We start from the raw sequence: 24,345 nt of genomic DNA, 5'->3' as shown, positions 1-24,345 counted from the left end.
AGCAGCTGGTGGATTAATGCATGATGCAACCAAGCTGGGGCTCAGAAGGAAAACAGACAGAAAAAGCAAACGTTTAAAAGCTGAGAGCATGTCCCCATATTTAAGTTCTTCTTCTTCTAGTGAAGTTTGGAAACCCTTGAGACTGATATCCCATGAGAATTCAGATTCACAGCAGGATGTGGAGCAGCAGCCATCTTGCAGGCTGGTCAAGCTGTGATGAAAAAAAAAAAAAAAAAAGAAGGAAAAACACTGTTCCCGTAATCCTCATGCACCAGAGCTGATCTGTGTAATCCTGGAAAGGTTATTTTGAAGATACAGGCACAGTTCATAACTTATTAAAAAAAAAAAAAAAAGGCATGGAAAAAAACCACCTGTTTTGCAATAAATGTTATTGATCTGCTCCTTATCTTACACAGAGCCTGACTCACGGGATTGTAACAGCAATAATTTTCAAGCTGGACCTTTCAACTTGAAGCAGATTTCAAGCAAGGAGATGTTTCTCTAACCCCTGGGACTGGCAAGGGACATCAGGTATAAGCAGAATTGGATGTACTGAAGCCTCACGGCATCCAGAATATAGAAAGAGAACCCCTAATAAGCTGCACTGCAAGGTAAGTTTGCATGAGATGTTGTTGTGATTTCATAGTACAAATGTTTACTTCTTTTGGTATTACTTCAGCTGTGTAATCACGTGGAAAAACAAACGGAATTGCGTATCATGTGGTCATGTTTTGGGATGGCGCTGCAATATCCATCATCTGGGCAGCTTGCGATGAGTTGCAGCTAGCTGGCAATTCCAGCTTACAGAATAAAAAGCAAAGTCAAAAAAGGGAGGAAGGAAACCCATAATACTAGATTTGTTGCCACTAGAAGATTAGCTGGGTGAAATTCAGCAGTGAGCACAGCTGATTTATCTTACCATGGCAAAAGAAGTTGATAGAAAGGTCACCTACAAGAAGTCTGGGTGACCAGTTGGCTTGCTGGTGGTGATATTTCTTGCTGCCGTGCTTCCAAGACCATAAATGCTCTTTTCAGTGGTTATTTTCTGCAGATTGGTTGTTTCCAGGGCACATCACCTCTGGGGAATGTCCTCCACACATGATCTTTACCAAGCCCCTTGCCAGACCCACCAGCAGATCTGACCTCTGGGATAATTAGAGGCTCTGCCCCACTTCCCTTTCTGATCGCGTGTCCCTCCTTCCCCCCTCCTCTCCTCCCCTGGGGCACGGTCATAGGAGCAAAACACAGAATCCCTCTGGCTGGGGGCACTGAGGCTCCCCAGGCTGCCCAGGAGAGTTGGGGACACTGGCGAGGATGGGGACCCCCACTGCTCTGAACAAGAAGCCTGTCCCCTGTGGTCCAGGCAGGTTTGTGGTTCCATAAAAGGTAGAGGTGTGCAAAGAAATGGGATCTGTGGTATTACTGCAGATCTACTAACACACCCAAGGAGGCATGAAAATGTCTAAAGCTATTTTAAAGGCTTATTTCTGCCTTGTATGGACGTTTCCAAGAAGGGCAAAAGGCACATCTTTGGTACAAGTGCCCGATGGAAGCTCTTGATGCAAATCTCCGATGCCAGAACAGGACAAACTGAAAGTCACCTTTTTACATAGGAGAAAATAGTACATTTTCCCATAACCTTATTTTGAATATTTTTTCTTGTTAATCTTTAAACTGAGGTGGGGTAACAATATACACAAAGGAAATCCAAAGAGCTCAGCTCTGGAAAGCTGTCACAACCACCACTTTTCATATCCTGGAGAAAACTGCCTTTGCCCATGCAATGGGGTATTTGCCTTGCCCTGGGTTTCCTAAATTAACCATTATTATGATGAAGATATTGTGCACAATGAGTATGAGCAGCAAAAATGTGGTGAGGCTTCAGGCTGCAGCACCTCTCTTGGTGAATATAGGATCTGATGAAAGATCTAGGGTTTTATTTGAAAGATTTCTTCAAAAGAGCAAGCAAGGTGTCCTGGTAAATGCGGATGCAGTAAAAAAGCAGCATGCACTGTCCTACCGGGCCTCTTGACAGGGAGCAATTGCTGCACATAGGAGATACGATTTTGCTGTCTTAAGCAGAATGGGGAAAAAAATAAAGATATCTGTCGCCACTTCCCATCCTTATCACTGCCTGCTCTGCCCCACCTGGGGGACACACGGGGTGGGGGACGCAAACCATGGCCAGCACGTGGCTCACCTCGGGGCTGACCCCTCTGCCTCTCTCACGGGCTCCCCTCTGCTTTCGTAGGGCCCCCTGCCATGTGTGGAAAGAGGCACAAGTGCTCCTTCTCCCGCCTGGAGGTGGTCCTCATCGTTTTCCTGGCGCTGATGACAGCAGTGACTGTGGTACTCCTCGTCCTCCACTTTCTCACCCAAGAGAACAGCTCCAGCAATGGCAAGTCGAGCTACTTTGGTGCTGCCCACCGCAGCTGTCTGCCATCCGGAGGGCTTGCTGGGATGGAGGGAGGATACAGGAGGAGGGAGAGGAGATGCAAAAGCGTCTGATTTCGTCTTGTGGCAGCAGGGGTCAGGAACCTTTTTCAGGGCCACTGACCAGTGACAGTCATCCCAAAATGAAACAACAGCATGGTGGTGTCTCATTCCCAAATCATTTGCAGACTCAAGCCGTTACAAATGTGCTCCCTTTTTTTTTGCAGAGGGCACCAATTTTTGCATGAACCTGAATATCATCCCTGTTTTTGCCTGCTCCACAATGAGGCGATGTGCATGGCATGCTCCAGGGCCACATGTTCAGGTCAAATTAATCCATTCCCACCTGAAGCAGTTTGCTCTTTTTGGAAAGTTTAGAAATACGTTGTTAAAAAAAAAAAAGTCAAAATGAGTTATGAAGCTTCTTTCTAAATCCAGAGAATGAGAAACTGAGGAGCTTGGCAGCGCTTACGATCCTACCACAGCTGACTTATTCCCCCCAACCCCATCACCAGGCATGGGGCAGCTGGGTGGCATGAGCTGCCCCAAGAAACCCTCAATCCACTTCTAATACACCCCACACTTGTCTTCTGGAGAGAGAAAATATCATGGGGGTACAAAACAAAAACGAAAACAAAAAACACACCAAACCAATCCAAATAAAAAGAAAAAAAAAAACAACACCCAAGCATTTTCAAGCTTTAGGTGTCTCCATGTGGTAGGAGCCCTTTCCCAGAGCATTGCCTGATTAGTCAGCAATGAGGACTTCCACTTCCTTGATTTTGCTCTTGAGTTGTATGGAGTTCATGCTTTCCTCTAGTTTTATGTTGTAACATGTGAGAATTTTGCACAAGTGCCTTTCCTCTGCATTACATCTCTCTGAGGAGGAGGTGGAGCAGCAGTAATTTTAATGGGAACCCCCCTTCATTCACACTGCTTTGTCTCTCTGCTGCTCCTGTGTTCAGTCTGTGGACGATGAGAGTGTTTTGTTTCTCCTCTGTTTTAAGTGACAGTCTAGGAAAGGCCATGGTGGGAAGACCAAGCGTCCCCTTTTCCCGCTGCCCAGCGTCCAGCTGCCCCATCTGGCCAGGGAAGACTTTGAGCACAGATTAAGTGCACAAAAATATTTTTCCCACGGTGTTATCTCAGCCTCCAGTGATTTGTGGCTGTGGGATTTCCTGAGGCGCAGAGAATGTATTTATTTATTTAATAGCCGTCAATGGCTTTTCTTCTATGACTTTGTCCAGATGCTCTGTGCATCCCGTGGAAGGCTTTGTGATGGCTGGGATGAGGCTCAGCCTTCTTTGAGGGGCCTTTTCCTTGTCGTTTGGTCCAGGGCCATTGCCCACAGCTGCTTTCCCTGGTGCTGCTGTGCCCCCCCCCCCCTCTTTTTTTTTGAGACCAGGACACCAGTGCAGGACATGGACTTTTTTTGGGTGAAAACAGCCCTTATACCCTGGCTTCTGTTTTCTGCATGACAATGGTGAATTTGGAGAGATGATTTGGAGTCAAGGAAGCTAAGCTTGTTTTCCCCTTGCTGTGAATCACTGCATATTTTACACAGCCCAGTGACCCCATATTGTGAGCGCTGCAGTTCTTCACACCTGGCCCGTTATTTTCCACCCTTAATACATTAACAACATCAGCAAATGCTGGCCACGTTGGCCAACAGCTGGAAACCCGAGCAGACAGTATCAGCCAGATCGCCTTGTTCAGAGACTTCTAAGTCCTCCAAGGATGTGCAGCAGGTTCCAGGCATGCACACCCTTTGAAAAAGTTGTGTTGACTCTTCCTCCCCTAGTTCTGCTTGTTTGTGTGGCCCCTAATCTACTATTTATTCTTATTATAGGTTATGACGACCCACCATCAAATGGTGTCTCAGGAGACTACTTATTGGGTGCAGGTCGAGCAGATTGCACAGGGCCAGTAGCAGAAATTCCTCTGGTATGTATGGGGAATTGAGCATGGATTCAGTGAAATACTGTTCTTTTTTTCATCATCTCTATTATTTTTTTTCAGAACGTTTGGCTTAGAGGCCTTGCCTTAACAAATAGTTGTCTTAAAACATTAAATGAATGATTGCAGGGCAAGATAGTTGCAGCTCTGAGTTTTTGTCTTGAAAGATTTTTTTTTGATCTTCTGGAAATTGACTTAGGAAAATACATGCAAATGAATCCATCTCTCAGTATTTTGTCTGTGTGGGCCTGACAGAGCTCTTTCCTTCCAGATGGGTTACGCCAATCCTGACCAGGTGGGCGGCGGGCTCCTCACACGCCTCTACAGCCGAGCCTTCATCGTGGCAGAGCCCGACAGCTCCAAGCGAGTAGTGTTTGTTAGCATCGACATAGGAATGGTGTCTCAGCGACTGAGGCTGGAGGTACGTGGCTGGAAGTGAACAATCTGCACAGCATGAGCTGCCGCTGGTATTAGTGCTAAGGTTGTAGTCATTGCCGGACAATAAAGAATGCAGCAGCACCTTGGCCATTTGCTTTGGGATTTCCTTGCAGCAGGACTTTGAGAGGTGTGGTGTCTCTGATGAAGAAGATTTCTCAGCAAATGATGCTGGACTTTGACCATGCTTTTTGTATTGAAAAAATTGCCAAAAATACACATGATGCTTGGTACCTATGTATTGCACCACAGAGGAGGAAGGGAGGTCCTTGAGAAGTAGGCGCTCCCTGGATGACATGGGGTGGGCTGCAAGTTGGCTATAGAGGTCTTTCCTTACAGGATTTTATTATTTTAAGGCTGTTGTCAAATCAACAGCTGTAACCTGCTTATTTGGTCACTGGCTATGGGAGTATCAGGTGGAAAGAAAAGAGCTGGGAGGCAGGTGAGAGATGATTTTATTTGTTTGTTTGTTTGTTTTTCAAGGCTTGAATCAAATCTCCACAGGCATAAGAAAGGGTTTTTAGGACCACTTCTTTCCTCTTAGGTGCTCAAGGAACTGAAGACCAAGTATGGTGAGCTCTACCGACAGGACAACGTCATCCTCAGTGGCACCCACACGCACTCGGGTCCTGGTGGCTACTTCCAGTACACGCTTTTCTGGATCACTAGCAAAGGACTGATCAAACCGTCCCTCGATGCTATTGTGAAGGGCATTGTAAAGGTAGGCATCATCTGGACTGTTGACACACAGGCCCGTAAACACAGAAAAAGTAAGGGGAGGTACGTTTGTGACTAACAGAGCTCTTGCTGCAATGTTCATGGTAGCACCTGAAAGTGCTGCAACCTTAAAATACACTCAGAGGTGGTTTTATGCTTGCCGGTGAGATCAGGTCAGAAAATAAAAGCCTTCAAGTTTTTATTTAGAAAGAGATGGTTGTGCCTGGTTTTGAAATATTACTTCTCATGATCATAACTTTCTAGAATTTTGGTCTATTAAAAAAAACCAACCAAACAAGAAACAAACAAACAAAACAAAAACAAAATGAAAAGCCTCTAGATTCACAAGAAAGTGTTGGGGCTAGGCAGGGAGGGAGTTTTTCCAAATAAACTCATATATGGCTTACATTCATGCATTAATATTCCCTGCCTTTTTGTTTTTCAGAGCATTGATATAGCACATCAGAACCTGAAAAGAGGAAGGCTTTTTATAAACAGAGGCACTGTAGAAAACAGTCAGATCAACCGAAGCCCGTACTCATATCTCCAGAATCCAGCATCTGAACAAAGCAGGTAAAGGCTCCTCAAATGGGAGAGAAACAGATCCCTGAAGAGGACCCTTTGGTTGGAACCATGACCCAGAGGTCTTGCAGCCAGTGTTTCTGGTCATTTGTAGGACAGTTCAAATGTGGAACCGAGTCCATGGCAGAATGACAGTCACCATCGTGGGTCCTTGGTTACCTGCTTCCCCAAAAATGAATTGTACAAGTGGACTTGGAAGCTGTTGATGCCCCCTCCAAGCATGTGAGGCATTAGTTAAGGATGTGGCCTTGTGTTTTGTTAACAGCAATGAAAGAACATCCTTAGTAGATGCTAGCATGTGTGTCAGATGGCATTAAAGTACATAAGGTTGTATTTAGAAGGATCTCCTCTTTCCACCACCCAGGGAAGCAGGGCCTGAAGTCATCAATGACCGTGCCTCTTCCCTTAGGTTCACAGCTGTATTAGGATGGTCCTGTAAGGTCACCATGTCCTAGCAATATCTCTGATATCCTCCTCATTTTCTTGCTAAGCCCAGTGGAGTTTTAACAACACAGAATGTGACTGTTGCTCTGGTGATAACAGGATTTCCCTGCTCCGTTGTCCCAGGTATTCATCCAACACGGATAAAGAAATGGTGATGCTGAAGATGGTAGATGAGAATGGACATGACCTGGGCCTCATCAGGTACTGACCATTGATGTTTTTCTCCAAATCCTCATAAAGAAAAGCACCCCAGCACTGTGGTTCTGGGCTTAGTTCTGTAGTTCCTTCTTGCACAAGCATCCTGACTTTCAGGTGTATGGCACTTTCTCATAGACCATTTTTCTCAGGTAGTCACCAGAGGGCCTCTGAGGGAAGAGTAAGTTATGCCGAGAGTCACTGAGTGCATAAACCAGGTCAGTGTCCCTCATCTGCTCTGGGACCTTCAGCAGCCTTAGCCCATCTCCAGCTCTCTGTGTTGGGCATGTCTCCTGCCACAAACCCTGTGCTGCAGCTTGCAGAGGAGGCTGGGGAAGATGACCGTGGCTGGCTTTCCCTTGCAGAGGTGCAGACGAAAACCCTACGCAGTTGGAAATCAGTCTTTTAAGGCTCATCTTGCACAACAGGGGAAGAAGGTTGCACAGCCGTACCAGGCTCTGGCTGGAAGCACCACGATGGGAGCTGCACCCCAGGCTGCATGGGGCTGTGTCCCAGTGCATCGGGTCCATCCCCGAGGACGGAGACCCCCTGCTCACACAAGAAGGGCTGTTTCCTTGGGGCCGTATCCCATGCTGCATCTTGTACTAGTGCCTCCCGTGCTTTGGCTGTGCCCCTGGGAGCAGGGTCTGGCCCCAGAATCTCTGGGACCACTTTGGGCTCCTGTTCTTTTGGTTATTTCCTTTAACACCCCATTATTTCATGCAAAATGTGCCATTCCCGCTGCTGGGTGTCAGGTGCTGTGTTTATGACACCCATCCTATCAGTGCATCTTTGTGGCAGTGCTCGGCTGCTCGAAGTTCAGAGCTCAAGGCCAGGGAAATGAAGTAATAGGTAGTCCTGAAACCAACAACGTGACTTCTCCATTTAGAAATCACAAGTGAGAATCTGACTGCACTAAGAGGATCAGGAGGGTTTTCCTCTCAATTTTTTTCTCTCCTTGTGTCACAGCTGATGGTGCAAGGAAAAGCCATGGATTTTCCTCCAAATCCTTCCAAAAATATAATTCTTGGGAGTCAGAAGAGAGTCGGTCCAGGGCAGAACTAGCTCTTGGTGGCCCTGTTAATTATGGTGCCAAACTATTGTCACCTCATGACCTGGGTTATCAAAGTCATGAGCCTTCCAGGCCATGATGGTAGAGGATGTGGGCACTGCCCTTCTTAATCCAGCCCTGGGCACTGATGATCTGGGTTTTTATTTCCCCAGAGGAAATTTCCATAAGCCGACTGCAAATATTTATTTCAAATAATGCATTTCCTACACGTATCTTCTCTCTAGCTGGTTTGCCGTGCACCCAGTCAGCATGAACAACACAAACCATCTTGTGAACAGTGACAACGTGGGCTACGCGTCTCTCTTGTTTGAGCAGGAGAAGAACAAGGGCATGCTTCCTGGAGAGGTGGGAGAGTTTTCAGAATATTGAGAATAATGGGGAAGAAAGTTCAACACAGAGGGTATGGTCAATGCTTTTTTTGGGCCATAGCGGGTTTCTTCGAACACTGAAATAGGACAGCAGGGTAAATACAGCAAAAGGAGGCCAAAGATGCACTTTCTGATTTATTTACTCTTTCTTCCTCTGGTGAAGAGAAATTACAAAGTGTACTTGTGACTTTTCGAGGTAATAACTGACAGCATTTACTCCCATTTTAAGAACAAATCAAATTTGTTATGATTCAACTATTGGACACACTGGAAATCACTAGAAAGGCAAGTGGGGGATATTAGATCCTCTACATTGCATCTGCAGTATGAGATGAAGCTTGTGGTCATCCTCACTTGTTTTCCATGGCCTCCAGCCAGTTCTGTCTCATAGTCTTCATTTGTCCAGGAGATTTCCCATCCCCCAGGTTCAAACATAGCTCCTTTATTCCCCTGAATTATTTCCCCTGAAATGTGAATATGGACAAGAACCAATCTCACAGTCACTTTGAGTCATGAGTTGGTTATGACGGTGTCCTGTGTGCATCTTCAGCAGGTACCTTGAAACATTGCTCAGTTCACATTTTAATATTCTGGGCAGGGGAACATGTGCAGTTCATATCAAGGATAAAAACTGAAGGAAGTTTAGATGTTCTGCTTGCAAACATTTCTGTTTATAGTGGGTTATCTAAAAGCTTTTAACCAGACTTGACTCTAGTGCATAGTTATGGGTGCAAGTCAACGCAAGATGATATGAACACAGACTAAGTATGAGTGGAACTGTTTGCAGGATCCAATATTCAGTTGTGCGGTTTGCCGGACACGTTTTGTCTAGCAGTCTTACAAGAGAATGGCTGAAGAGCTGATAAGATATTAAAATAGCTGGTGTTGACATATGCTGCTTCTAGAAGGGGGAGAACTGAGAGGATCCGTTGTGAGAGCTGAGTTCAGCTGATGCTCAGTGTGCAACCAGCCTTGCTTCTCAAGTACTGCTTGGCGTGAACTTCTGCGGTCAGATCCACTGGCTCTCACCCCATAAATCTGTCATGTTGATAGCCTGGCAGAAGAAAAATCCAGCTCAAGGTGTCACAATGAGCCATTAGCGTGTGATCGGGAATGCGAGAACAGGGGAGGTGGGGGAAGAGCTGCTGCTGAGATGGAAGGTGGCAATTACATCCCCTGTGGCCTTTTCTCCCTTACTCTTCCTGTCCCTAGCTTGTGGTACACTCCTGAATCCCTGTGCCAGTCCTCCCAGTCACCTCAGAAATATTTACCAGCTTGCATCCCAATCAGCTGGCTTTAATACCTCTCTTGAGGTTGTGCTGCATGTTTGCAGCCCAAAGGGAAAGCCACAGGGGATGTCTGCAATTGCTGCAAGTCACTGAAATCCATCCAACCATGTTTCTATTTTGCAGGGATCTTTTGTTGCTGCCTTTGCATCTTCCAACCTGGGAGACGTGTCACCCAACACCAAAGGCCCGTTCTGCGTAAACACAGGGGAATCATGTGACAACCCACAGAGCACCTGTCCTGTGGGGGGGGTACGTATGGATTACTCAATCTACAGTAAATTATGATGGAGGAGAAAACTCAGGCTAGAGCTGCAAATACAGAGCCTTGTGATGGACCATTCTGCATGAAAAAGACCTCTTTTAGACTATTCTGGATGCCCTTTTCAGAAACTTACTGTGTCTTGTCTTCACACTGTTTTCTGAACATTCAGCCCAAATCCAAATTTGTCTCACTGCAAAGCTTAGTGTTGCAATCTGGTTCCCAAATTTTAGATGGCTAACAAGAAGCTATTAGCCTCCACATGATGAAAACCACTCATGCACTCATCCACTTTGCAGTGCCACATGTTCTCCATATGAACAGATCACTAGTATTGAAACAGATCACTAGTATTGAAATAAATTTCTTAACAGGCAGCGATGTGCATGGCCATGGGTCCTGGTACTGATATGTTCGACAGTACAAGAATTATAGGGCAAAATATCTACTCAAAAGCAAAGGTAAGTGATGTTTCATTTTACAAATGCATATGAATGCTGTTATTACAAAAACAACCACACATTCATTTGAGCAAATTTCTTGCACCTGTTTTTTATGAATGTTTGTAAGTTTAAATTACTTAAAAATTCATGTTTATACACTTAAGGAAAATTTCCTGATTATTCAGAAAACATACACATTTATTTAGATATGTGATTATAGGACTTGGAAATTTGAAAATGTTGTTTTTGAGATTTTGATCTCTCTCTTCCTGACTGCTATGTAATATGGATGTTTCTCCCTTATAATCGCCCATCCCCAAGAATGCACCTCATGATGGGTCACGATAGGAAAAAACACTGGTGGCAAAGCCTCCCAGGAGAGCTCAGCAACACCATCACATACCACTTGTTGGCTGAATTTGGCATCACACTCCCAAACTAATGCAAACGTGAATTAAAATCTGCTAGCTTAAAAACCCAGGAAAGATACTAATCTTGCCATGCTTGACTTTGCATTTACTCATTGTGGTCCACCCTCTTGGCTCCGTTATGTAGCCTATGTCCTTGGGCCCCAAAGTCACCTGAATTAACTGGTTTCCATTCTATGGATTTGGGTAATTTGCGAGTTGTCAATGGGCGGACCTTTTTTGGCACCGTTTCAGGGACAGCAGCTTGTAGGAACTGGAACAGGTCCAGTAAAGGAGTGAGAGCAGAAGGCTTGATGGTGGCTATTTCCATTTTAATTGCCATTTCGGATGCTTGCCCTGAAGTCACTCCAGGCTGATCGTGACTTGTAAGCGAAAGCTTGTCCCAGTCAAAGTGCCTGGCATAGGTATCAAGTGGAAAGGGAAAACATTGCTGTCATTTTTAACACTGCAGACTCAGGGTTGTCAAGGGCTGTGTCCTCTGCTCTTTCCTGCAGTTACAGGAGATGTTACTAAACCTGTATAACTTCTGGCAATGCTGTGTACCAGCTTGAGGCATGTGTGTCAGGAAAATCATCCACTGAAGAGCTGATTGATGGAGATGTCACCCATATAGTACATGAATAGTCAAGTCCATGAGTTCTGAAGCAATTAATGCATTCAACTGCATCTTTGTCATAGAAAACATTTGTTCTGGTTGGTCTTAGACACGAAAACGGCAGATACTCTAACAGCTCCTGTAGTCAACAGTTGCTTTGCCTTCTCTTTGAGCCATGAGTAATACAGGTGAGGACGAAAGGTGGAAGGAAGGAGGGGAGGAGGGAGGGAGAGAGGGAGGAAGGAACCTGCCATCCAGGTGGAATAGGTGCATGCTTTAGTTGTGAAAAGCAAGGTGCACACAGAAATGCTGACCAGTGTCCCCCCCATCTTGCTTGGGACAGGAAAGCTTGCAGGACTCGGGGCATGAGGGATTTAGAGACAGGAAACAACAGAGCTTGGGAAATATGCTCCTGCAAGAGGCCACTGGAAGACATCAACCGAGTGAAGAAGTAATTCATATTGCTGAAGCTCAGAAGACTGGGGTGCCTGATTTTTTCTTCCTCAAGGATTTCCACACACTCTGGAGACTTTCTGCTTTGTCAGGAGGCCTTCCGTTGGTTTTCTGGCTTGGCTGCTGATTGCTGTCTGTGTGTCCCTTAGGAGCTGTATGCCAGTGCTTCCCAGGAGATCACAGGACCCCTCAGCTCAGCTCACCAGTGGGTGAACATGAGTGATGTCCAGGTGGAGCTCAATGCCACGCACACGGTAAGAGTGGGAGCTCCCGGTGCACAAGGAAGGAAAAGCAGCTATGTTCTCATAGCAGGATCTGGCAAACTGGAGGAAACTGGTTTTAAAATCTCTCTCATTTTTCCCCCTTTTGGTTAAGGTCAAAACATGTAAACCAGCCTTGGGATACAGCTTTGCTGCAGGGACTATTGATGGAGTGGGGGCTTTCAACTTCACACAAGGTAATTTGGGGAGTGGATGTCAACACGGCTTTGTGCAAACAAGGAGGGCACAGGGCACACCCCAGGTGAATTCAAACCCTCAGACCTTTTCAGAGAATATCAACAGGTGGTTGAACCGCAGTCTCCAAATGGATGCTTTTAGGAAGGTGTGATCAAGTTTGTGTCCATTGCAAAGCTTCTGGAGGGGAGGAGAGTGGGGAGGAGAAAGAGCAGACTTCAGGGCAGTCTTTCCCACTTGTTCTCATTACCCTAATGCTGATGAAATGGGGCTCAGCTGGGCTACAGCCTGGCAGAAACCACACCAGAAAAGGGAGATAGTTGGAATCCACTAAGAAATAGCCTATCTGACATAAGGAGGGAGTGGGCAATATATGATATTTCTGCCTGATAGCTGCTGGGGAAGCTGAAGGAACAGTGTTTAAAAGATGTTTTCCTTCAAGGTTCGGTAGAAGGGGACCCATTTTGGGATCAAATCCGTGACCAGCTCCTGGGAGAGCCATCCAATGAAACGAAAGCTTGCCACGAACCCAAGCCAGTTCTCTTTAGCACTGGAGAGGTAAGGGCAGAGCTGGGTGTGTGCTCTGGGAAGTGCTGTAGTGCCCTACTGAAACCCAGCCCCTATCAGCAATGTCTGTGCGAGCCTGCACGGTGAAGAACAAGGACCGAGAGAGAGCTGCGGGGATGCTGAGGGCATGGTGGAGTGGCACTGAGCTCAGGTGGGCACACCATGGGCTGGAGGCCTCCGCTCTGACCCTGATTGTGGCAGGACCAATGCTCCCAGCTGGCCCAGGGCTGTCCCCAGGGATGGAGGCTGCCTGCCACCAGTCCCGTGCCCCCAGGGACATCCCACTCCCCAGGAAGGGCTATTTGCTCGGGGCCCACAGAGATGGAGCCCCATTACTCCCAGCCCCTTCCCAGGGGGCTGTGCTGTTCCAGGGAGAAACTCAGCACTGTCCTTACTGAACTCTCCCAAATCCTAGTTAAAACTTTAAAAGAAAATTGATGCCACGTTTCCTACCTGCTGTTCCTTTGGCATTAAGGCAAATGCACCATAGTGGAGTGGGATCATATCCAAGGTCCTTTAGAGCACTTTAGAGGATGCCATCTGGATGAGGCGATTCATCATTGCTTTCATGTGTTCCTTTGATGTGCTTCATGAGTTTTTGTCATTCGTGTTATGCCCCTGGTAAATCACTCCTCAAAAATCTTTTTGGCTTGCTGTAGCAAGATTCTGCATTTTGTTTGCCAGAGCTGTGCCACCCTCAAGTTCTTGTTGTTCTTAATTGCCTTTAGTAGACTCCTTCATATTTTGTGTAGTCTTTTTTTTTTTTTTTTTTAAGCTGAAATGCTCCTGTAGTGTGCAGTTTGTATCTGGCTGCTGCAAGGGTGTTGAGTCCGGGTGTGGCTTGGTCCCTGCTATGGGGTGGTTTGAAGCCAGGGTTGGGCTGCAGGTGGCTCCTTTACAGGGCTCCCTGAGCATCACGTGGAAGGAGGTAACCATCATTTCCCATTGCCACCAGGCTCCCTCATTCACTCAGCTTTGCCATTCTGCTCAGATGATCAGCCTTACCAGTCATAACACTGTCCTTCCTCCACACAGGTGGGAGGTTTCTACTGGTGAGGACTCTGTTTCTGAGTGCTATTCTGATTTTATTTGCCTACTTTACTTTAAGCAGCCCCTCCGCCCACACTTTTTATTTATTTATTTTTGCCTTACCCATGTCATTTGCATGTGTCTCTCCTTCTCTGTCTGTTACGGTCAGGCAGCTTGCTGTACATGTGGTGTAGGAGGTGCACTTTCTCATGTCCCTGTCTACATTACGGAAAATAATTTTATTTTCCCTATTTATCGCTATAGGAAGGAAAACTCTTCAGCTATCTTTTTTGTTATTGTCCTATAAAAGTCATATACACTTTTTTTTTTTCATCTCAGATGACGTGGCCTCATCCATGGCACCCTGATATTGTGGATGTTCAGATTGCTACCATCGGATCGTTGGCAATTGTTGCGGTTCCCGGAGAGTTTACGTATGTATTTTTTGGTCTTGTTCTACGTATCGCATCTGAGAGCATTTCATTCAGAATACCTGCAGCACTCCTGTGTGTGGGTACATAATCTAATGCAGAAAAAGGGGGGACAGGATAAAAATTGTCCTCGATACAAAATAGCTGTGCGAACACTGCATATATATGTCCACTGCACTTAGATTCTTGTATGCGTTCTTCTCTGGTTACTTTGGGATTCCCATTTTCTTCTGTATGGTATAAACTAGCCATGGAAATGAATGAGGTGTGATCAAGCTTCCAAGATAATTTTAGCTGTTCATTGCAAAGTACAGTTTCACTGAAATGAAAGGAGTGTGTTAACTTTGTTTTTTCACACCATGAATGCTGGAACAACAAATTGCACTGATCGCTGATGATACAATGGTGATAATCTGAATAGAATAGTGATTTATTTCTATCATCTTTTGTCTATCTCACCCCACCGTGGGGTGCTTCCAACCTCAAACTGGCTGTGATGATATACGTGAAATGTTTTGAGGTGTTTTGAGGTGTTTTGATTGAGTTCTTTGAGAGGAGCCCTGAGGGTACTTTAGCAAACCCCAGAGAACCACTGCATGTGCTGAATGAATTTCTGGTGGCCTCCCCTCTATTCTGGTGTGCTGCATGTCAAACAAGTGATCCCTGCATTTCTTGGTATTGATGCCATTCCCTTAATATCCCTAGGACCATGTCTGGACGCAGACTACGGGAAGCTGTTAAACGTGTAAGTTGCTGAGGAGGAAGTTTCTTGAGAAGGCTGTAGATCTGGAACTTCACATTTCTTGACCCTTCTGTTTTTTCCCTTGCCCCCTTCCCAGCTGGGGTCCCGGGGCTCATTTCTTACAGAGCACTTCTTCTCACAGTTGCTTAACATGCATTTTGCATGCACTTACTGACATGCAACAGAAATTAATATCCTCCCCAAAAGAAGCAAATTGATTGGGTTTCAATCCATTAAGTCAACAGAAGTTAATTCTGTGTTAGAGTGGTATATCTCCTTAATCTCTACCAGAATTTTGCAGCATGAAAACTGTTGGAAAAAATGGCAAATGTATTTTTTCCATTTTCTTGAGGGATATGTCTTATTCTTAGCTTTGGTCTGAATACTTAATCCTGCCTGCTGCCCCCGAAGCTCACTGAGACTTCCTCACATAGTTTTATTGCCAAGGTTTTTTTCCAAGAATACAGACATCAGACTTCAAAAAAATCCTTAAATTTATTGCATTCACTGGAGCATGAGGTCATTTATCCTTTTTCGTGTGGGAAGCAAAAATTAGATATTAATATATGCAAATTACACTGGTGGCATTGCTTTCATGAACATCCAGCCTCCTACCCACTGTAACTTCCTATTCTGCCCTGGTAAATAACAATAATATAATAATATAATTGTGCATTAAGAGGTTGATACAAGGTGAGTGATTTATCTCCTTTTTTAGGAATTTGATTCTCATGGTACAGCAGGAATGGATGTCGTAATTGCAGGGCTGTGCAATGTCTACACCCATTACATTACCACCTATGAGGAATACCAGGTAGTTGAGTTCAGTTTTTACTATATGGGATGATAATTCATGTGAAATTGTGCAAGTGTACTTTTCCTTTGCCATGAAAAGCTGAAGAATCTGTGGTACAAATCCTAAAATGGCCTTGTTTATTCTGGACTAGATGAAATGTTGCAAGTGCCAAAACAGTTTCCTGACCATGGCTAGAAAACATATATGGATGCTTTAATGTGGAAATAGTCAGAGGTACTGAAGGAAGCTCCTCTGAGCTTGGGTCTGGATTAGTTTTTCTCCTGATGACCTGGATGAAATTATCTTCACAGGCTGATGAAACTGCCAGAAGAAAGGTTTGGAGCTGCAGGGTCATGACAAGAGCATGAATGGCAGCATCAGATGTCTGTGGAAAAGACTTACAAGAGAGCTTACAAGACCCTTGAAGCAGCTTTAAGGGTCCCTCCAAGGCAGGGTAGATGCCATGCTTTAAGGAAGATGTGGGCAGTTGGATGGACTCCAAGGGTTTAGAAACACTTACCTGGGAGGAGAGGTGGGAAGAAGTGGGGTTGTCCAAGCTAAAAAGTGGGAGAGAAAAAGCCTTTAAAAGAGCAAAAGAGCACTAAGAAATGGAAGAGTGACAATGGGGCCTCCCTGCCTGTGATGGATGGGAGAAGAATAACCTGAAGTTGCAGCAGAAATACCTAAGTCAGCTAAGTGAATTGTGTTGTCCTGTAGCAGTAAGGGGACTGAGGTTCTGCTGGAAACCAACCCCTTAAATAAGGATAATAACTTAAATATAAATCATTAAATAAACCCTTGCAGGTACAGTACAGTGCTAATCTTGTCCTAGCGCAGATGGATGAGCTGCATGATCTGCTCTAGAGCCCTTCAAACCCTCCTTTTCCAACTTTGTCCTTTCCTAGGTTCAACGATATGAGGCAGCATCAACTATTTATGGGCCACACACCCTTTCTGCCTACCTTCAGCTGTACAGAGGACTTGCAAGGGCTATTGCTACGGTAATCAAAACTTTCTGTATGTCATATGTTGCTAGAGGCATTTAAATCCTGTAAATGGTGTTGGCTATATTTGTTTCTCAGTGAGGTGGTTCGATTGCTACACTCTTTTCTCATAAGAAACCCATTTGAGAAATTCTCTTATGCTATAAAAATATTTCCTTTAATGGGAGTCTCATACTACTTTAGAATTTCTAGAGCTTTTTGCTTCAAAGTTTAAAAAAATACCTACCTCCTCCAACCTTTCTGCATGGTCTGAAGTTGCTGTTTTCCTACCAAGGTATAAAAAACAGCTGTATTTGTGCTGTATGTGACAATGTCACCATTGCCTCTGAGGACCATGTGGATAGAGCAGAACCTGCAGGTGGGAGCTGCCTTCTGAGGGCGTGGGATATTCTGCCTGATGGGGTTGGGGAACATCAGCAACAGGGCAACAGGTGTCTTGTGGGGATTGGTCCTGCATATGGAGCAAAGACGAGGGGCCTCTTGCTTGCTTTTACATTCACTGTATTTCTTCTGCTCTTAAAATCTGCTTGAACCAACTTAATTAGATGAAGAGCCACAGCATGGGTGTGATTCATGATGGAGGTCATGTTCATCTGTATTTGAGTATAATGAGCACCTCTTCCCTCCCACAGAACACAGTTCAGGATTTGCCAAGTGGCCCAGAGCCCCCATTTTTCAATATAACTAGCCTGACCTTGGTGCCTGGTGTCATTCCCGATAGGACACCGGTGAATAAGACATTTGGGGACGTGCTTCAAGAAGTGAGACAACAGTATCGAGTGGTGAGAGCTTCAAGGATCTGCTAAAAACTGTTTAGAAAATCATCTTTAAATACTTACTTATCTTGCTAAAAAGTCTGAATTTTCTAGAGGGTTGTAGTGGACAATGTCAGAGAGCCCTCTTGAATTTTAAAAACCGTTTCAAAATGCTTCCCAGCTTCCTTACCTTTTATCGATGAAGCAAACTTACACCTTGAACATGAAGCTTGTGGGTGACCAAGTTTTATTTCTATGAGACAAACACATTAGTGATTTTATGAAGCAGCAGTACTCTTCAGATCAAAGCAGCAGAAAGGAGGCAGTTTTCATGCCAATGTCATTGTACTGAATGTGGTTAAAATGTGTGAATGAAGGGGAAAATAAGTCACCATAGTATTCAACATGAAGAATATTTCCCCCTCTGTTTCTACATAAAATATAATTTAATGATGAAATGGGCAAATGTTGTACAGTGATATCTTTACAAGCAGAAATCAGGTCACCTTTGATGTCTCTGGTATGGAATGTAAATAAAATAAAAAAATGTTAGAAAGGATTCAGTTTTCAGTCCGTAAAATTTAGTAAGGTGTTCAGATCAAGGACTTTCATCTCATTGCTGTCTCCAGCATTAAGGTAGGAAGAAGGCAGGAAAGTATTCTTAAACATTTACTCATTTCCTTCCCTCTTTTGCATAGAAATTTTATGTGCTGTGGTGTTAATCCAACAAGCAGGAATGGGGATTCACAATATAAATTGTCCATTGCTGCTGCAACAAGTGAAATTATTTAAAGACAAAAGGCAAAACACTTTTAAGGTGTCTTCAAAGGATGTTTTTAATGTGAAATGTGCTGCTTAGCCTTTAATATAAATTTCAATTTCCTCCTCAGGGAGAAGTTGCTGAAGTAACTTTTGTAAGTGCCAACCCTAGGAATTCTGCAGAGAACATGGTAAATATAACACAACGATGCTGGAAAGGGTGATGTTAAGGATTAGTTAATATTTAGCTACTGCCTCTGCTGTATGCATTTTACTCTTCGATGTTCAGGTTTCAAAAGGAGTAATTTCATGTAATTCAGAGCTTTTTTTCTATTTGGGAGTTCACAAGAACATAGTTTCTCCTATAGGCATGTGCTTTTGGAATTCACACCACCAGAATACTTTTGGAGCAAAGTCCTTATCTTGGACATATGTCTGGTTGTGAGAGACCACATTGGGTTGTATTTGATATATAAAATGTAAAATCCGCTCTCATGGTCAGACCATCAGTCACCACAGACCATCCATGATGTCTTCACCCTATTGAAGTTGAAGGCACTCTAGCCCACATACTTTTCTCAGTATCTAATGCCCCTTAGTCGGAACAAGGATGTTCTCTAGTCTCCATCTTACCAGCTCAGTGCATTGTTTTAATAAACAAAGAAAAATAGAAAAGTACATAGTTCATCCCATCACTCATCTTAGATAGAAGCTGATAGCTAATTACTTGCCTGTTCATTCTTGTTTTAATGATCAATTTCTCTGCTTCATTTATAAGTTTAAGTTTTGCCAGTGAAATATAAGCACTTTTGCCAGTAATTACTGGATTTGCCAGTAAAACACGCAGAAGCATAGCCCTGTCTCCAGTTGAAATGACACAAAAGAGTAGGGACATGCCTGTTCACTCAGCATCTTGCTCATTCTCTTGTTTTTATTCCAGACGGAACACAACTTCCTGACGGTGGAGACATACGTCAACGTTTCAGGAAAATGGCAGGTGGTACGGAATGATGCCTCCTGGGACACCAGGTGAGTGCCCCTAACAGATTTCACTGTTTCACAATCTCAACAAAGTAGTTTGAGTTTAATCCAACCTGCTCAATTTCAGAGCTCCCAGCCCTAGGTTAGTCTTGTCCCTTCAGACAATGCCCTCTGGCAATGGACAGGTCTACATTCATTTGGTTAACATGTCCAGAACACAACACTTAGCCTTCCCCTTGGTATAACTTCTACAGTGAAGGCTTATAAGTTTGGAAGAGGTAGACTGAAGAGCAAGAATTAGAGAAGGATCACTCAATTTGTTCATAGCCTACATCCATCCATCTCCTGTATGCTGCTGATGACTAAGATACCAATGAGAGGTTCAGCCAGCAGTAGGGTTTTTATGGGAATAGGCTGGCTGGCTTTGCTGAGCATCGTAAAGTAGAAACAGACAACAATTTAAAAAGTTTATAAGAAAATAAAATCAAGGTTAGAGATATCAGTCATAAGGAAGAATATCCATTAAGCAGCAAAGATGATAGCACCTTTCAGAGCTACACCAGAAGGCCATATATGAAATAGGGATACCAAAGGAATCTTTTGCCAAATTTTTCATTCTGAAGTTGCTCCCCTGCTTGAATAAACACAGTTGCTTGCTTATCTGTTCCTGCAACCAATCTGTAAGAACACACACCAGTAGGAAAGTGGAAATAATTCATCTTGGGATCTTCCAACCTTGCAATGTCCCACTGCAAAAAAGTAACGTCAGAAATCAGAGGCAACATTCCCAAACAAGAAAGTCTTACTCTGAATTTATGGAGAGCATTTGGTAGGGCACAAGTGCAAACAGTTGCTCTCGAAATTAATTTGGCAGCCAGGCCTCCAGCCTAAATCCACTGCCTCCCCTTGGCATGCTTTCATAAGGTAATAGGAATAAGCATGGTGCTGGCTCTCTGAACCAAGAGCTGATGTACTGCTCCTGTGCTCTGTATGGATTCCTGGCCTCCCTCAGTGTGGGAGATTTAATCCTACCTGCAGTTGGAGCTCGGCATTTCTAAGCGTTTAGCATCTATTTAACACTAACACTATGTTATGTTGTCCTTCTCATTTGTTTCCCCTTTCCATTCACCCTACTTACATAAAGGCAGCACAGTCATTTTATCACTGGTATGCACATGGCATAGATGATATGTAGCTCTGCCTAGAAAGACATCTGAAAAGATGTCTCCTCCTTCCCCCAAACCAACAAAGTTCCCAAAATCTCAGCTGTGAACACTGAAAAAGGTTAATAAAATGTCTCTCAAAAGGACAAAAAACATAAAAAGGGCAAAACTTTAAGAATGTGCTGCCATGATGCTGAAAAGAGAAGTCTAGGCTTCTTATTTTAATTGCTGAGAAAGGTCAGACTTTGGATCTTGCTTGCTCCAAATTATGCTTAAATATTTCTGCTGATAAGGAAGAGAAGTTGTTTGGCCTAAAAGGGCTGAACAGAAGGCAAAGCAATGCAGATAGTAATGTCTCCTTTCCTGGTGCCGCAGGAAAGTATAAAAGAACATGAGAAAGGGGAAATGGTTTGTTAACAATGAAAACAAGGCAGTCTTTACAGTACCAGTACATTCAACTTGAAATGTCAGTAATCAAGGTGATGGGAACAGGAAACATCAAGCATTTTTACTAGATGTTAATGAAGTCAGACTGTTTTTTTTAGTACTGGGGAAATTAATGCACGATACTGTTGATCTCGATGGCACTGCAACAGGAAGGTAACACAAGGGAATGCATTATTATTCATTAGCTCAGTGTTGCAAAGTGTTAAATAGTTTATAGATACATCTGTAAAATACTTATTTTCAGGTAAGCGACAGATACGAAGGTTTACTTAAAGGAGGAGCAGCTTTTGGTGAAGGAGATAGCTGTTATCTCCCCTTTGTTTTGCACTCTCCATTGCATCAGGGACAAACTCAATGCAGACTTGACTTTTGCTGGATGCTGTCTTGGTGTTTACAATAGAGAAGTGTTTGGCCAGATCCCACATCTGCAGCGGGGGCAGTGATCACTTTCATGGGACTGTTCAGGAGGATGGGCTGAGCTAGAGACAGGAATCTGCTTGGCCCTGCCTTTAACAAACAGTCAACAGAAATAAGATGTGGTGGAGCTCATCTGCCTGAAGCTCTTCCCAGGTGGGATCTGATATGAGTTGTGGTCCTGGTTCAATGAGCCTGGAGGGTGGGATGGGGGGGGGGGGAGGAAGGGTGACAGCATAGGTCCATCACAGTAGCCTTTGTAGGTCCCATCATTACATACAGACAGGATCAGACTGGAGGAGGTGTGGAGGGTGGAGAGCAGAGACCTGGGGCAAGAGCAAGCTGGGGCAGACCCTGAGGATGAAGATCCACCACTGCTTGGGGCCTTGCTGTCATCTCCCAACACAACATTGCACTCTGCAGTGATAAAGCCAGTGCAATCCACAGCCAAAACCTCAGACAAAAGCAACCAAGTTGATACACAAACCACGTGTCAGCCTGCGGTCTCCGCTCGTAACTGATGAAGCCAAATTTTGCCCATTAATCACTGTTTTCCACCCAGTAATGTCTGTAAATACTTATTTCAATATTGTCACTAAGACTGCTGTAGTGAAACTCTGTTTCTCATCATTGACAAAGAATTAATGTATTTTGATCATCTGCTTCTTTTGGTTAAAGCTTTGAAATGGGGGTGCTATCGCAGTAGGACTTGAAAACTCTCATTAAGATTTCTCGGTCCATTCCTTTTTATTTAGAAAGACTAAGTGTTAGTAACAATGCTTTATAATATGTTATTGTTCCCCATTTCCCACCATGGGGTGTGAACTTACTGAATCGTTGCTGAGCTCTTCTGTTGCATCTGCTGCTGTGAGCCAGAAATGTGTAAAGTTACAGAGTACTGTTAGCACCCACTGAATGTCTGGCCCAGGTACAACTTGGGGGATGCCCAATGCTGACTGTATCAGAAAAAGAGAGGGTTAAACTTCTTTATCTCCCCAAGAGGTGCTGCATCATGGCTGGCTGAACAATCCCCACAACCAGACATGGGGATCTTTTGTGTGGCTGTCTGTAGTATTAAGGTTTTGCACAACAAGTCTGCAAAAGAAAAGAATTTGATATGGAACCAGATGTCAGAAGCCTTGAGCTCCACTTTGATGGATTTTACCTGTCACATTCAGTAAACGCTCAACCTCTTGGCTCACCGTTTCCCCAGTGCAGCAAAGACTAAACTTGTTTATATTGCTCATGAAGGTGGTGTTGTATGGGGTTATGATATGGATTTGGAGATGTAAGAAAACTGGTAGAAATATTTTTTTATCTGCAGAAATGACCTTTGACTTGTGGCCATATTTCCAGACATTTTTCAGCCCTACTGGGTTTTGAATTGACTTGCTAGTTGCTGCTCTGGTGTAGCCTCAATATATGCACAAAGGTTAAAAGAAACTCTTAAAATATACTTTGCTGTAGTGCATTCATTTCCTTCTGCTTCATTTAGCCAGTGTGAGCTCTTCAAATATTAAAACAAATGCAAAGTGTATTTTCTTGCTGACTGCAGCTTTTGGTTTGCCTGCTAGGTTTTACTGGACCAAGGGATCATTAGGTCAGAGCAATGCGACGATTGAATGGCACATCCCTAGTGGCACAGAGCCTGGCATCTACAGGATACGGTACTTTGGGCACTATAAGAAAATACTCAAGCCCATTAATCCATTTGAAGGCATATCCTCAACATTTGAAATCACAAGTCTGTAGGTGATCTTGTTCATTAAAGGAATTGTTTCCTTTGAACAGTAGATTTGGTATCTGTGATGTTCCAATGGACACCGGTGAGTTTTCTTGTGGAATATGTGACTCTATACATCATTGCTGTCCCTCGTGTGCTGCTTATTGTCCTTTGCTGTGCAGAGCTTGGCTTCTGCAAAATTTTGACTTTTACCTGCAATTCAACCTTACTAGTTCGATATGTTTTCATTCAAGCTTTTCCAGACCTGGCTGGATCTCATTATAGTTGATTCTTATTATAATAAAAAGTTAACTGTCTTTTTTTAGTCATTGAACAGATGCTTATTGATTGTGAATAGGCTTTCAGAGGGAATTATTGCATGACAGGATCTAATCCAGACCATAAAATAGTCCATAAAATTGAGCCCAGTCCATAAAGCTGGGAAGAGCTGCTGAATTCACAAGATATCGAAAGAAAAGCCTCCTCAGTTGTGCTCAAAGTGATTGACAAAGCTGGCTTACTAGGATGGTAAGTAGAAAAATGGATAGACACTTATCAGAAGGGTTTGAATATTATTTCGTTTAATCATTCTGTTTCAGGACACTTTGGTGATTCACTCTCTGAGTTAAAACACAACAGGTGGGGCAACAGAATGGTTTTCCATAAATCAGTTATCTCGGCTTCACAGGCTGTTTAGGGCCCTACCACAGAGTTCTAGTGTAAGGTTAGCCATGTTACGGAGGTCAGCCATTTGCAAAATAAAATATTGAAGCAGTCTGCAGATATTTCCTGCTGAACTGTGTTCTTCACTTTCACTAATGTCACTTTTGAACTGACTGGTGTGCCATGTGGACTCAGTGCTGTCCACCACACATGGGTTTATGCAAAGGCAAGTTTTTTGGAACATAAATCCTCTGAATGTCCTCAGATAACCGCCAATGGCCCATGCAATCACAAATGGGTTGGAGGTTAAGTCCTTAGAAGAGTTATATGTGTTTGCTGTGGTTGTGATCCAGAATCAGGATGCTGGGTGAGATTGACCTCAGAGCTGACTGGCCTCTCCTGTATCCTTGTGTTATGCTCCCTCCAACCACAATTAAGGGCAGCCGATGGCATTTTACCCCATCATATATCACCTTGGAACACCTCAAAAACATGAAAACTAAGGATGCTTACATGTACCAAAGGTGATTTCAATGGGAGGGTGCTATGGGAGAATGCTGGGGCCATATGCAGGATGGAATTTTTGGGGAGGAGCTCTTGGTGAAGGGGATCCTGCAGGTGGTAGTGGGATGTGACTGATGTCCAGTCAGAGTGGGGCTGGATTTCATTGCAATAAGTTTATATTGCAGATGATTCAAATGGAAATCAGCAAGAACAGAACTTAAGAATTAAAGCTGTGGGTAAGGC

General features: G+C 44.1%; 1 protein-coding gene across 1 annotated transcript; it reads left to right on the top strand.

The window, feature by feature from the left end:
* Positions 1-399: 399 nt before the first annotated feature.
* LOC121073188 (putative neutral ceramidase C) lies at positions 400-23,188 on the top strand. Its single transcript, XM_040563941.1, has 21 exons — positions 400-611; positions 2,252-2,416; positions 4,283-4,377; positions 4,661-4,810; positions 5,369-5,545; positions 5,987-6,114; positions 6,691-6,768; positions 8,059-8,179; positions 9,615-9,740; positions 10,125-10,211; positions 11,819-11,923; positions 12,045-12,126; positions 12,567-12,682; positions 14,060-14,154; positions 14,857-14,896; positions 15,612-15,707; positions 16,595-16,690; positions 17,326-17,475; positions 18,339-18,398; positions 19,148-19,236; positions 22,787-23,188. The coding sequence occupies exons 2-21, from the start codon at positions 2,263-2,265 to the stop codon at positions 22,962-22,964; spliced, it is 2,223 nt and encodes a 740-aa protein (XP_040419875.1). The 5' UTR covers positions 400-611; positions 2,252-2,262; the 3' UTR covers positions 22,965-23,188.
* Positions 23,189-24,345: the final 1,157 nt, after the last annotated feature.

Source organism: Cygnus olor, chromosome 7, assembly GCF_009769625.2.
Source record: "Cygnus olor isolate bCygOlo1 chromosome 7, bCygOlo1.pri.v2, whole genome shotgun sequence".
Classification (NCBI taxonomy): domain Eukaryota; kingdom Metazoa; phylum Chordata; class Aves; order Anseriformes; family Anatidae; genus Cygnus; species Cygnus olor.
Note: the sequence above shows the minus strand (reverse complement) of the source record. Positions and strands in the feature narration are given on the sequence as shown.

Excerpts from the sequence above, each read along its gene's own strand:
- LOC121073188 (XM_040563941.1), top strand. The coding sequence starts at position 2,263 with ATGTGTGGAAAGAGGCACAAGTGCTCCTTCTCCCGCCTGGAGGTGGTC. Across the intron at positions 4,811-5,368 it reads CTCAGCGACTGAGGCTGGAG|GTGCTCAAGGAACTGAAGAC; the intron begins GTACGTGGCTGG and ends CTTTCCTCTTAG. Across the intron at positions 15,708-16,594 it reads CCACCTATGAGGAATACCAG|GTTCAACGATATGAGGCAGC; the intron begins GTAGTTGAGTTC and ends GTCCTTTCCTAG.